This window comes from Alligator mississippiensis, chromosome 8, assembly GCF_030867095.1.
Source record: "Alligator mississippiensis isolate rAllMis1 chromosome 8, rAllMis1, whole genome shotgun sequence".
In the NCBI taxonomy this organism is placed as follows: domain Eukaryota; kingdom Metazoa; phylum Chordata; order Crocodylia; family Alligatoridae; genus Alligator; species Alligator mississippiensis.
This window is the reverse complement of record NC_081831.1, coordinates 61,627,970-61,642,572: the sequence shown is the minus strand read 5'-3', so window position 1 is coordinate 61,642,572 and position 14,603 is coordinate 61,627,970. Positions and strand designations below refer to the sequence as shown.

At 45.8% G+C, this 14,603-nt stretch overlaps 1 protein-coding gene across 4 annotated transcripts in view; it reads right to left on the bottom strand.

Annotated features, from left to right (window-relative positions):
- Window positions 1-2,097, bottom strand: part of LOC102564391 (relaxin receptor 1) — a 49,052-nt gene extending 46,955 nt beyond the window's left edge. For all 4 annotated transcript variants that reach the window (XM_006274733.3, XM_019487881.1, XM_019487882.1 and 1 more), the window contains exon 1: window positions 1,749-2,097. In XM_006274733.3, the coding sequence (XP_006274795.3) occupies window positions 1,749-1,818 (70 nt within the window). In that variant the 5' untranslated portion in view covers window positions 1,819-2,097. The remainder of the gene's footprint in view (window positions 1-1,748) is intronic.
- Window positions 2,098-14,603: the final 12,506 nt, after the last annotated feature.

Genomic DNA, 14,603 nt, shown 5'->3' with positions numbered 1-14,603 from the left:
AATTAAAAACACACCATTTCAATTTAGGGGGCATAAAATAAAACTTTGGGGATTAAACCCCTGTCACGTGTACAAGTGCCCCCAGACACTAACCCCACTCACTGCCAGAACCTCGGTGTAAATTCAGCCCTGGCTTTGACAGGACCTTTTGTGGCAGCCATGCAGCAAAGCCAAGTTACAGGCTTACTTTTATTGCCTCATTCCCTGAGCCAAAATGAGTAGGTGAAAAACAAATTCAGCCATAAGCACTTGTTAAACAGAGCAGTGCATTATAAAGGCATAAACATTGGGCTGGAAGCCAGACACACCTGAGTTCCAGTTCTGGCCCTGACATTCACTCATTGGATGGTCTTGAGGAAATCACTTGACTTTCTCACACTTCAGTTCACACACCTGTAAAATAGAGACACTGCTGCATAGTTCTCAGGCAGCTTAGTGAAATATTATTTGGTGGGTGAGCCTATGTTGATGGATAAGCCTATGCTATAAAGCACAGCATATTATCCTTTCAGCCAGAGATTCTCCAGAACAGCTTCTCATTTTGGGGGACTTTCCAGAAACAGATATATGGCACTTGGGAGATCCCTGTCTCTGCTGCTAGAAAGTCTGTCCCTACAGAGCCAGAACCAGAACTAGAACCAGAACCAGAACCAGAACCAGAGTACTCCCTGAGTTATGGTAAAATGAATTTATGTTTAGTTCAGTAGTTCTTCTCTCTCCTCTCCTGTCCTGCAGAATCCTCTCTCTTCTGTGGCCTCACAGAACAACCCCCTAGAGAAAGCACATATCCCTATAAGCCAGTGCAGAATCAGCAGCTTGGAGATAGGCTCAGAATATACACAACCTGGCACACAACCCTTTGGGAATGATGTCTCCTCTCCAACACATACTTTGGTCCTTGTTTGGATAGCTCTTTTGAGTACACATATCTGTCCAGCACACAGTCAAAGTCCACATGCCCTGCACACCATATATATAGTTGCTTTCGTCCTATATATATGCTACTAACAATGTCAAACCTTGCAACTCTCAAAGGATTTTGCTTTTGCAGCCTTTTGCCCTACCTCAACAGTGAAAACAAATAGCAATTTGATTTGAGGCAGGAAGCTTTCTCCTCTCACAGTTGGGTGTTTTCCCTTCATCTCACATCTCAGGGCTGCTAGGGAAAGAGAAAACTTTGCCTTGTCCCTGCTAAACAGTAAAGCACGACCTATCAGATTGACACCCAAACACTGATTAACACCCAAACACTGATTAACACTCAAACACTGATTTCTGGCTTTGGACCTTATCCCTTTCCAGAACACAACTGCACGGTGTCCCTTCATCATCTGCTCCTTATCCACCCTGACGCAAATCTTGTCTGTGTGTTAAGTCCTGTGAAGAGTGGGCTTCTCTATCTGCTCTCACCGAAATCTCATGTTCATTCTCTGCTCCATTTGGACAAGTGACAAAAGTGCAACTTGCAGTTGTTTCCCCCTCTCTCAGTCTCCAGGTAATGTAGGAGCCCAGAATAGGTTACAGGAAGGACAGGAGCACTCAAAGATAAAGACATGCTGCTAGATGTGGTAAAGATGTAAAGAGACACAAACACTGGTGCAGATTTTCAGAGACATTACCATTCCACTCTCTATCCCAGCTAACAAGTGCCAAACTGATCCTAAAACCTTTCTTAAAACATCTTACCACAAAACATATAGCTATTTGCTTCACTTTGAATAAAGTGAGCTGCGAACACAGTCACTTACTTGTAACAGCTTGGAAAAGCGAAGGCAGAATAATCAGGAACAGCTTCATGCCACTAGCTCTTGTAACCATAATCCCAGCCTAGAAGTGATTTAGGAGTCGTCGGCGCTACTGAGGAGTAAGGGGAAGGTGAGGCAGGAAGGGGATTCTGGAGATGGCATGGATGTCCTTTAGCTATTGATTTTGAGACCTGTGGTGTCCTCCGCGAGCACTGCTGCAGGTTCCTCTGTCTGAAGCATTCTTAGGCTCTGTAAAGTCACGTGCCATGTTCCATCCTGCCCTCCAAACTAGTGGGGAGAGAGCTGTCCCAAGGCCAATCAGAGCAGACCAGCAGCTCCTTGCATCCTGAAATCCTGGGGAATGAAAGAAAGAGGGAAAAGAAATGTAAAGATTTAAGGAGTTAAGACCATTTCCCCCCTTGACTCACTTGCCTGTCACGTGAACCAGGGAGAATCGAATTCAAGAAGGCAGAAGGCTGAATGGTGGAATTGTTTATCTGTCCTCGTCCCTGCTGAGGTTGATTTCGAAGGCAGGCAGCTCTGTTAGTCCTTGCCGTCGCTGTCTGTTGTTGTAGGTGGTTGCATGGTTGAGGGGAGCTGGGTGGAGTTGTTCCCCTCTACACTGCCCAGGTCCTAAGTAGGAGATGAGAAGAGGAGGTGGGGATTTTTTCAGTGGGCCAGATAAGACCTGGCCAGAGGGCCCTCTGCTGGAGACAAAGCTTAATGATCACTACAGCAACTTGGCAATCTTTCCTGTCTTCGCACAAAAATGTTGCACTCCTAGTCGTGTAATTAACTCCATCTCCATCATGGGCACAGTTAAATTAGTGCAGCATAAGAGGGCATATTTCAGTAAGCTATCACCATACTTGAAGCGAAATAAGCTACAGTGGTCTAAATCACCTTTATGCACCTACGCAAGGATTGTGCCAATAATTAGATCCATTAAAAACAAAATCACACTTTAATCAACTTAGTGAATCTGTGAGTTGACCAGACCCGAGGGCTGGATTCTGGCCAGTGCTCATAAAAAGCTGCCTGGTTTTTCATTCACAAAAATTTGAATGTACAAATGTCTGCACAAATGTCTGCAAATGGCTTCAGGGCTATAGGTTTTAGCCATGTTGGTCTAAGGGCATAGGCAGACAAGTTTTTTTGGGTAAATCTTGTATTTTTTATTAAACCAGCTCAAAAGGGCTTAGCATGCTTGTTTAGCAAGTCAGCCAAGCCTTGCGCTGGGAGCCAGGAAGCGCTAGGTCCTATTCCTGCCCCTGCTACTGGTCTCAGTCATGGTTTTCACTTAGCAGTTTATAAACATTCCTCATTTATGACTCCTGAGACCTCTGTAAGCCAGGCTTGTATGGATAATGACAGAAGGAAGCATGGCTAGATTAAGTGACTTGTCTAAGCTCACCCAGTAATCCAGAAGCAGGTTGTCTTGCTAAGTGAGAGAATTGGCAACCAAATCAAGGAACTCTCCAGTTTTGCTCAGCTAACAGGCAGGTGCAAAGTGTAGGAGTGCTGCCCAGTCCTGGAGGCACAGAACCTCCTGCCAAAAAATGTAGTAGTGAGTTTTCCTCTCAGTCAGGGCAGCACAGAAAGGAATGGATACCTGCTCTCTTCCATCCCATGGGCAGTCTGTCACATAGCCAAGGGAGACCTCTGCTTGTGATATCACCTTGAATCGTGACTGTTGAGCCTGAACTGGAACCCCCGGTCCAGACACTGTGAAACTCAGAGGAAGTTTGCATTCAGAGCTGGATGAGTTTGGGACAAGACTTGGTTGGGTCCATGCAGTAAATGCATCCTGAGCTCCACACCTTGCAAGGTGTTTTGGGGTTGTTATTTAGCTGGAGGAAAGCAACTGTCTCAGGGTCAATGGGAGAACACTGACTTTGGCCCAGCACGTAGAAGAGCTCAGTGGAGAGCAGAACAGAGTCATGTTCCTAAGGTTTGCACTTTAGAGATAGAAGCTCATCTCCTGGACACACGTGCCCAGGGATCTGAGACAGCAGCAAGGGGCTGTTGGGAGGGGAAGCAGGTGAGGGGACACAGTAATATGTAGGGACTGGAGTGAGGTAGAATCGAAAGGATGACATCTCAACACAACCCTGGGTTACTTTCCTGCTTATTTCACTACCCGGTACAGATCACATTACATCCAATGGGCCGAGCTATTGCTGATGGGCACAGGTCCATGTTGGGGACAGACAGGTGAGGAAGGCACTGGGAAGGATCATGCCTCTGCTCCCCTGTACATAGTGCACACACCATTTTCCAATGTACATTTATGATCAGGGATCCTGGTTTTCTTTGATAAAACAAAATCCCCAATTTTTGGATTAAAAAAGTAACCCCAAATCCACATTTTTTATGATTAAAATGAAATGCTACTATTTATATATCTATATTTCATTTGAATCATGAAAAAAATAGAATTTTGGGTTACTTTTTTAAATCTGAAAATTGGGTGTTTTTATCAGAGAAAACCAGGATCCCTGTTCATGACCAATGGTGGGTAACAGCAGAAAAGGAAAATGTGCGAGGTTTTTAGCAGCCCTGCAGCATGCACTAACTATAAGGCCAGCTATTTGCTTCCTTTGTTAAAGTAGCTAGATAGCAACCTAGACTTGGATGGAGTGTGCTTAGCACCTAGATCTTAGAATCCAGCACCACGAGCAGATTCCTGAAATTCATGTTGGTATGATTGTTCAAGCTCTATAACTTTAAGAGTTGCTGCTCCAAGTGATCAACTGTGGTCAGCATCTTTATTGAAGCATCCGCACACAGCAAAACTTCTAACAAGGTGACCAATTTAAATGTCAAAGAAATCAGCCAGCCATCACTCAGGTGGGGCTTCACCTTTCTGGGCACTGTCTACAGTGGCCATAAAATCTTGTAACCATTTCTTTTTCACTCTTATGGGACAGGTACACCCAGCTGCAGCAGCTTAGGGGGGAAAATATCTTCTTGGGCTAGGAGGAGTCTTCTGGTTCAATGCTTATCTACCAATAGCCAAGGTAAAGTACTTGCTTGTTTACAGTTTAACCATAATTGCCCATAATATGTTTGTCTCTTTCCAACCTCTTCTAGTCTAAGTTCCCAAAGCTGTTTCTAAACAATACTATAACTCATGCCATTCAGTAAGAAGCAGGGGAAGTGCAGTAGAAGCTTTGCAAATGGTTGAGCTGATGGTAAGGAACATGGTAAAGGTCAGAGAGCAAATTCTTTGCAGTGTGGGGCTAAAATCTAGAAGCTCCGACCCCACAAATTTCTGCTCTAAGCCCATAAATCATACTTATTGCAGGGAAAAGGCTCCTCCAAGTCTCTTTTCCAAATGCCTCTTGTGGTACCAAAATGCTAAATTCTAGAGATCAAACACCCAAGAGTTACTAATTAAAAGAAGCAAATATATCTGTATACTGTAAACACCAGAACCAGCACAATGGGTTGAAGTTCATATCAGCAGTGCATGGAATTAGCTTATACAAGGGATATCAAATTTATCAGGCCCTATGGGCTGGACAAGTGATACAGGGTCGGTCCATGGATGTAGCATGTGCCTTAGACTGGCTGCACATGCTTAGTGCAGTGCATAGGCTGGGCCAGGACATGCTACATGCAGTATGTGGGTCCAGTCTGAGACCCATGGGCAGCACCATGGGTCGGATGACAGGACTCGGCCCACCAGGCATATTTTTGACACCCCGGCTTCCATGCCCATGACTATTTTATATGGGCATTCTTAATTAATTTCAGTGCCTATTTTAAACCAGATCAGATTTCTTTCTATACTAGCTTATAGGCAGCACTGCAGAGAAAATCCCTGCTATTTTCACCACCTTGTGCCCAAGGGCAGCAAGTACAACTGACTGTGATGACAGCTGCCGAGGCTGTAAAACGAGACACCATGTATGCACAAACTGCTGCACCAAGCACAGGACTGTGCAACTTCAGGGGAAGCACCCATGTGCTGATGCTGTCCTCTGGGGCACTGGGAGCTGATTAGAAAAAAAAGTTGGTGGCGCTTCCCCATACAATAAGTTGCCATCCCAGATGAGACACTAGAGTGGAGAGTGGGGACATATGGAGTATGAAAGAGTATGCTGTTGGGCTGTTTATGCTCATATCTCTCTTGCTGGGGATCCAGTATACCTCTAGGCTCTATTTGAGTTCTTGGGCTCTCTCTTTTCAAAACCATCAGGACACTGCTCACCTGCAAAACCCAAATGTGATGTTGCTCACAGTGAATTGTGCAGGCCTTTTATCCTCTCTCATGATCAATAAAAGAACAGCAGGGTACATGTTGAAAATGGTCATCCCAGGCCATTGGAATTACACATCCATGGAGGTGAATGGGGTTCTGACTCCAGGCTCAGCTCTGTGTCAATAATTCCTTCAAACTATGAAACAATAACACGTAAAGCAGTGATTCCCAACCAGGGTGCCGCAGATCCTTTCATGGACGCCATGGGGTGCCACACTAGGTTAGCAATGTTGGGTGTACAAACATGATTCACAAAATAAACCCAGAGGGTGCATCCCAATGAGCGCGTATATGCAGGGGCACACATTTCCCATGGGACAAATAGCAGCAGTACATATTTGTGCTGCTGCTATTTGTCCCTAGGCATGCCCCTGCACACACATTCCAGAGCATGGCAAAATGACTCGGGTGGGCTAGGGGAGGCTGAGGCCTGCACCTGTGCTGGCCCTAGCAAACTTACCTGGAGTCCTGGGGGCTCCCAGGGCACCAGTGGTACTGAGTTGGCTGCTTGGAGTCTGGCTAGCAGACAGAGCATGGCTCTAGCTGGCCAAGCTCCCTTTCTAGCAGCATATTCTGCTCCCATGTATGCCATGCTGTTTTTTTCAGAAGCAGTTTTTGTGACACTGGGATTTCCTGGTGTCCAATAACTCACTGTGCTGCAAATTAGCAATGTGCTGAATGGGTGTATGTGCACTGTGTATGTGGTTTGTGGCACCTCAGACTGCTTTGATGCACCACAAACCACATATGTGTGCTCATCTGGATGTGCCCAAGGATTTTGAATGGGAATCTGTAGTGTCAAGAACATTCTGACCTGCAGTTGTCTTTCTGAGTTCTTTGCAATGGAAGAACTGCTCTATTATTTTTCTGTAGTCTAAAAATGAGTGAAAACAAAACACTGGCTGTGAAAAAGGCTTACCTTGTGAAGCTGGGAGGCGGTGGGATGCTGCCCGGAGGAGCGGAGCTGGCAAAAGTGAAACTGTGGCGGGCGGAGCCGCCGCAGATACACTTCAAATAGGAAAAAAGCAGACAAGCCAGAGGGAGCCGGGAACGGCTCCCGCATCGGCTTTGACGCACTTTATACAGGCATGCCAGGACTGATTGGCTGGCCAGATGCCTGGAGCCTGGCTAAAAAGCCTGGTGAACCACCAACCTGGGGGACTGGAAGTGGAGTCCCCAGAGCAGCAGGGAGGGCGAGAGCCCACGAAAAATCCACAAGGGAAGCCCTGGTGGGCACCACAGGAAGGGGTCGCCTCAGGACTGTATAGGCAGCCTAGATTGGAGGCGCTGTCCACAGAGCCACTGTGGACAGCCGTGACCTCTGACGAAGACTGGAGCCTGGTGGGACCCAGCAGCACGGCAGGTCAGCCGCAGCTGTCAGGCAATCAAATGCAACCCCAGAAGAGGGGCAAGGCACCAAGCATGGAGGATATATAGACAAAGAAAGAGGGCCACCAGAGATGCCCACGAGGAAGGGCGGCGTTGCTATGGCCATCAGACCCAGTGGACTTGAACGTGGCGAGAACCCAGAACAGCATCCTCGATGATGAATGGTTCCATCACGGTTGGCAGTAGGCAGGGTGTAGGGGAGGCGAATCTGCATGAAAGAGCCGCAAAGGAAGCGACCCGGGGGGAAGCATGAGGGGAAGCGAAACCAGAACATCGTCCTCCCAATTGAAATAAACCTATCATCAAAGATGTGGCAGGTGAGGCTCCTGGTGCATCACCCTAAAGTCGCCTGGCGACTGGCCCATTTGTCCCAAAGAAGCCACGGCCAAGCTCAAGTGGAAGTCGCATGCACGACGTCCAGTAGAGAGACATGGGAGGTTACACTGGCATTTTCCAAGGTGAGTCTCAAATCTAAAAAGGTTGAGAACCGATGATTTAGAGAGTTGGGAGGATGTTCCAAGAAAGATGAGATGTCGGCAAACAGGAGAGTAACTTTAGACATGTGTTATTCTAGCCCTGTCTAGTAGGGCTGTGCAAAACGCCTGCGTTTTGTTTCGTTTTGGATTTGGCGTTTCGGAGGGACAGTATTTCACTTTGGCACTTTGGAGGGCTGTCTGAAACGTCCATGTTTTGTTTTGATTTGGAATTGGCATTTCAGAGAGATGGTGATTTGTTTCATTGTTTTGAATCACTGTCCCGTTTCATTTCAGCCTAAACTGTTTCGGAGCTGTTTCGGAAATTCGACAGTGTTTTAGTCATAGGCTATAATGGGCAATCACAAAACTGCCTATAACTTTGTTATTTCTTGCCTGATTCAGATGAAACATGCAGGGATGCTAGCCCCTTCTGAGGCTAAGAAGCCTGCCAAGTTTCAAGGAGATAGGTGCAGGGGGTTCTGAGAAACTGCACTTCAAACTATTCAAAGCAAAACTTGTGATGTGCGAGTGTGAAGGCAGAGCAGGATGAAAACTGCAGAGACTGTAGCCCCGGCTGAGGCCATGGAGTCTGCCAGGTTTCAAGGAGACAGGTACATGGGGTTTCTGGGAAACTGCACCTCAGGCTGCTGGCAAGCAAAACTCATGACATGTGTGACTGTGTGTGTGTGTTAAGGTGTACCCTCACTGGTGCTGGGGTCTCTACATGACATAGTAGTGTGCCCCAGTGAGGTCTCCTCCTCTTCTACAGCCTCAGCCTGGTCCACCACTTTAAATAACAACAGGTAATAACTTAGTGAGCAGCACAGTAGCACCAGCAGCATCTCAGACAGCCAAACTGTGACAGAGCCATTCTTTCCTCTCCTGCAGGAGCTTCACACCACTTTTCACAGCTGGGCCTATGAACTTCACTTCATCAACCTTTTAGATGCAGAACCTCATGGACTCAATATAGACGTTGGATTTATGACACATTACAACCTGCCTGATGTCTGACTCCCCAGGTATCTCTCCACTTTTACCTGCTATATCCCCCTCCTCCCTACCCCAGCCTGTCTCTCACACCCTGACGCCTCCATTTCCATTTTCACTGAGTGGCTTTCTTGCCTGCATTGCATGCCAGCTTCTGGCTTCTTTACTATTGCTTCCATCCAGGAACAGCACACACACCGACTGCAGGTGAAGAGGGTGGCACTCACTCTGTCTGCGGGTAGAGCTTGGGAAACTTGAGGGGGGTGGAGCACAAACTCAGATTTCTGCTCAGCACTCAGAATTTCTTTAGCTAGGGCACTCAGGTCCCCTGCTTCCAGATCCAGATCCTCCTCTGGCACTGGAAGGCTCAGGCTGGAAACCGAAATGGGGGTGGAAGAGACTGTCAATGACATGCTTGTGCTGCTTGTCATGCTGGTGGTGCTGGGGGTCATTATTATGGCTGGTGTTATTGGAGGAGGGGCTGCAAATGTAGGCACTAGTCCCACCTCCTTGCTGCCACTATCACCAGAAGAAGCCTCATGCCTAGGGAAGAGGCTACATCTAAGTTTGGGGCAGGGGGAAGGAGGGAACTTACAAGTCTCCCTCTCCCCTCTCTTCATCCCCGGCTAGAAGACCTGGCACCTGCCTTTCCAGCACACTTCATATTTCGTGTGCTGGAAACAAATTTGTGTGTGTGTGTGTAATAAAATTAAATCTATATGTATTGAGTGCTTTCCAGGCAAAGCATTGCTTTCTTTTTGTTTGGGGCGGGGGGAGGGGGGAATAAGAAGAATAAATAACAGGATTTTTGGGGAAGGGTCGGCAAGGGTAAATAGATAGGAAAGGATTGGTAAATGAAATGGCTACAACTGGGTAGCAAGGCACCAAGCTGCAAGCTTACAGAATTATGCTGCGGTGCTTTCAGTCTCTGCTGTTCTTGCTGAGACAGATGCAACTGCAAAATGGCAGGCTCAGTTCACAGCCTTTTATGCTACTTCTCTGTCTCTCCCACAGAGCACTGGGATTGGAAGGGACCTCAGGGACAGATCATTGGCCAGCTACAGATGTCAATATCAGAGCAGTCCTTCCCCCCTCCTCCCTCTCCCTCTTTCCCTGCAAACCCACCTCTGAAACAGCTCCAAAACATTTTGGAAACATCTGAATTGTTTCAGAAAATTTCCAAAATGTTTCAGATGGCTTGCTTTGTTTCGGAGCCTAGCGTTTCTTTTTGGATTCGGTGCTTTGACCGTCAAAACATCTGAATCCAACACAAAACGAAACAGCTGCCAAAATTTTGCACGTCCCTACTGTCTAGCTCTCCTGGGCTGAGTTACCATGCTGTTTGAAATGAGGGGAAGCTGCAAGTGGTGTTTGCACGAGGGGTACTGCAGATCCTCGAGGGGCTGAGGACCAGAGATAGACCAGACCACAGTTACGACTGCCATCATTGAAAAACAGGCAAATAACGCTAGCACATGCCACTGGGACCAAAGCCAGTTTACAGCTGGCCAGATAATGACAACATTTATTCAGGAATAATTTATTAGCCAAGAGAAGGGAACAATTAATTGAGAACGGTTTTCACCCAACATTATTCAGCCTTCTATGCAGCTGGTCAAGGAAGCAAAATTAGTTACAAATAATTTATTAAAAAAATGTGGGAGATAAATTTCATGCAACAAACAATAAATAAGCTTTAGCAGCAGGTAGAGAAGAGGGAAGTCAACTCTGACCCTGCTCATGCTGGTTTTTCTTAGGTTTTCATTAATATATGGGATGTATTCTGCTGCCTATGACTTTAGTAACAGAACCCCTTTCATGTTAAATCACCAGAAATAACAGCTGTTGGATTATTGTTTTACTTCAGGCTAAAACCTCCTTTTGGGGAATTACTTAGGTTGGTGGATCTGTTTGCTATAAGACTTCCTTTTGGGGCAGGTGTGGGAAAGGGACCAAGCTGCCACGTGCTTGCTACCAATCCCAAGTCTTACCAATATCACCCCAGAAAGTAAACAGCCTGCATGAGACATTGCTTTTGCTCTCTTGTTCTAAAGAGGCAGAGTCATGGTCAAAGCTCCATGTGAAGCTTTCTTGATATACTGATCACTAGTTACATTAAATGATGGCCTGCCTGAGATCACAGCACACTAGGACAAGCCGTCCAATGTGTTAGTAATTGCCACTAGCACTGCAGTGCACTGCAACTCCTCTGTCTCCTTGTTTGATCCCAGGAAAATAACCCTCCCATCACTGCAGGACCTCTTTGACAGCAACTAAATCAGTTGCTCTTACATCAGTTTTGTAGGGAAGCAAAGAGCAGTTTTCAAAAGGCCCCGACATAAAATGTTTGAGATTCTAAATTAAATTTATTTAAGATCTAATGATGCTTTGAAGCTAAAAGTGGGCTAGGGGTGAGGACTGCAGGGGTGGAATCAAAGAGAAACAAAATATTTTTCTCGGAGAGGGAAATAAATAAGTAATAGGGAAATTGGTTGAGGGCACATGTACATGGGTGTGAATGTGTTGGCTACACAGAGTTTTGAAGGACTGAGACATTACTTTGGTGAAAACAATTTAGACAAACTGCAGAGTGTACGTTTCAGTCTCTTTATGGAGGTTTCACATTTGCCCTATTAAAGCTAAAAGCCCCCAAAGCTAAAAGCACTCTTGCCCTCCCCAGCTCACCCTCCACAAAGCAGGCTGGGCTGGGTGCTGCCTATTACCCCCCTGGTGCTGGAGTCCCACAGCACTTCAGCACCTAGAACAGGAGTGGGCAAAATGCAGCCGGCAGGCTGGATGTGGCCCTCCAGGCCATTCTATCTGATCGTTTTACTGGGAAGACAAACGCATTATATGTGTGGATACCTCTGATCTGCAGCTGGGTGCATGACATTTTGGAACAGTTCACTTGTGTGTGTCTACACCTGCTAGTATTAATTTTATTTCACCTCAAAGCACTCCTTAGTGTTCACAACCCCATTAGCAATCAACAGTTCTGTCCTCCACTTATTGTCACTTAACATCACTGTAAGCTTTTTTTGTCAGCTGCTTCCTCTAGCCCCTGTCATTTCTACTGCCTTTCTGTGAAATTCTTCGATTTGCAACATCTTTTGTAGTGCTCTTTCACACTTACATTTCAGAACATGGGGTGTGTTAACAGAATTATCATTGAGGCCTGTAATTAAAGTGTGTTATTATCGCTCACTCTATAACACATAATCTAACAGAAGCACCAGGTGTCTGCCTAGTTCCTTTTAGCTAGAAGTGTTTGAGAGACAAACAGATGATACTTCACTGCAGCTAACTTTTTACTCTACCCCTGTATCTGTCTGCTAAGAGCTCTAATGAGAGCTGCTCAGATGTGTGAATTGAGGAGATTGCAGTTCTAAATCTCTATCTCAACAGGGAAATCATTGCATTGTTCAACAGAAGTCAAGTTTTTTGTTTAACGAATTCCATCTGTGCGCTTTGTGATTTGCTAATGAACGAGATGATTTCCATTAAACTCTCCTGTTGCTCCTTTCTAATTCTTCCTCTACCGTAGCAATAAAATCTTTCTTCTCCAGCCCTTTGGCAATTACCCTCATCCAGTCCTTAGATTTCTCTTACATTTGACTTTTCAACAAAATTCATATGGACAGCAGATATTTGCACACGTACATCAAATACTTGTTGCACACATACCATTGAACAAATTTCACCTCAACAACTGAGGTCTGTGCTTCCAGTGTGTTGCTTGGCTTTACAGAATGAAAGTTCCTTGAGATTGAGATTGACTTTCTGGAAATACTATACAGAAGTTTCCGCACCCAGTTATTAACCTAGCGACAGAGCCTATCAGGGTATTAAAAGAGGGATGGACAACACTGGCCAGGCCTGCTGGCCAGCCTTACAAAGAATAAAATAGTCAGATTCCAGTTATGAAAGTGTGATATAGAGAGACTGAATATTTCAGTCCTGCTCACTGGGCATTGCCTGATGTACAGTTTTGAAACAGGATTTTTGTAGATTTTTATTTTGTGCTGCTCTAAAAGCCCACTCTCACTGTGAATGCTATAGACACTAGAGGGAGGATTTTTTCCATCCTCCCTCCAGGAGTTTTCATCTCCACCATACACAGTAGAAAACTGAGGCATAGAGAGATTTGAGTGACTTGCTCCAAGTTGCACAGAAGTCTGTGGCAGAGCTGGAAACAGAGCTTTAACTGCTGATTCTCCAAACTGTCCTTCAGCTTCAAGACCAGCCATCCTCACATACTGTTGTGTAGCTCATCCTGACCTTGCACTCCTGGGGCCAGCTGCCAAGACCCTCAGAGTTCTCTGCAGAATGATACATGTCTCTCTTACTCTGGGCTGGTGTTGAATTTAGAGGTTTTAAAATGAAAGATATCTTTGAGCTCCCTTTGGACTTCTATAACAAGTACCAATCATTTCTCAGGGGACTTCAACTAAGTACAATCCTACAAAATAACTCTATAAGTTTGGGTTTTTTGTCAGGAATTTCCTGTATCATTTCCCTGTTCATTGCTGAAAAGGTTTGGTAGTTGCAGATAGTTTTAGTCTTCAAGGCTAAGTATAGACAGTCAAAAAGCTCAAGGCTGAATTGATTCAGTTTTTGCAGATTAGTCTAAGCTGCAAAGATTGAACCAATAAGCAAATAAACATATATTCACTTTTGATTCAGGAAATGCTGCCGCATGCCTGCAGTGGCTCAGGCCAGAAGCCAGGGGACACTAGAGCATGGCTTTGTAACATATAGCCAGCATGGGCTGTGTGTTTGCTTCTTCTTCCTGTTGCACTTGAGGTCTTTGGGATTTGCAGTCCACAATCACAACAGCAGGCCTCTGCAGGGTTGCTCATCACTTCCTTTTCCTGCTTGCAGGTGCCTCTGGAATTTGTAGTCCACAGTTGCAGCCAGCACTAAGTAAATAGGCAGGGTGGCTCCTTACTTGGGGGAAGGGAAGTTTAACCCCCTCCCTGGCCCCAAACCCCAGAAGGGGTTTGCCTGCATGGGGATAGTGAGCCAGCCTTCACTGCTCTATCTCGGGAGCAGAGGGGCAAGGCCAGCCCTGCTCTCTGGAGCAGAGAGCACAGCCCAGCCCAGCCCAGGGCTGCAAAATGCTGGGGGACTCTGATTTAGGGTCTGGGATAGAAGTTTCATAAACTGGTTTGACCTAAATCAGTTAAGTCTGATACTACATCCAACCAGGTTTATCTTAAACCAGTTTCAGCCATTTTGAAACTGGTTTGTGAACACTGAATTTCTATTCTGTTACGGGTTTTAAGCAGTTTCTGATCACCTAAACCGGTTTATGTGTAACTTCTGTCCCTAGATCAACAGAGTGAGTCAGGGATTTTTTTTGTCTTACATTGAAGTAATTCCTTAAACCAGATCCTAGAGTTCTCCCTTAGCCCTGAGATCAAGAGGTATTTTCACTGACTGACTGTAAGTCTTTTTCATCTGGCTCCATCAGAAGTCACCATCTGCTTCTGATGTCACAAACTGTATTTATGGATCAGATTCCACCTTTCTTCACACCTTGGGCAGATCTCCCATTGGTATCCCTGCGTGGAACCGTTTCTTGAGTGAACCTCTGTTCTCAGCTATATCTTCTTGAGTAGATTTTTAGCTCCACAATGGGCTATGACAGAAGCCGAATTTGTGCATGTTTCAGGATCCTGTGTGTTCAGAAGGACGGTATAACAGACACATGGATGCAAATATTATTGGTAGCAT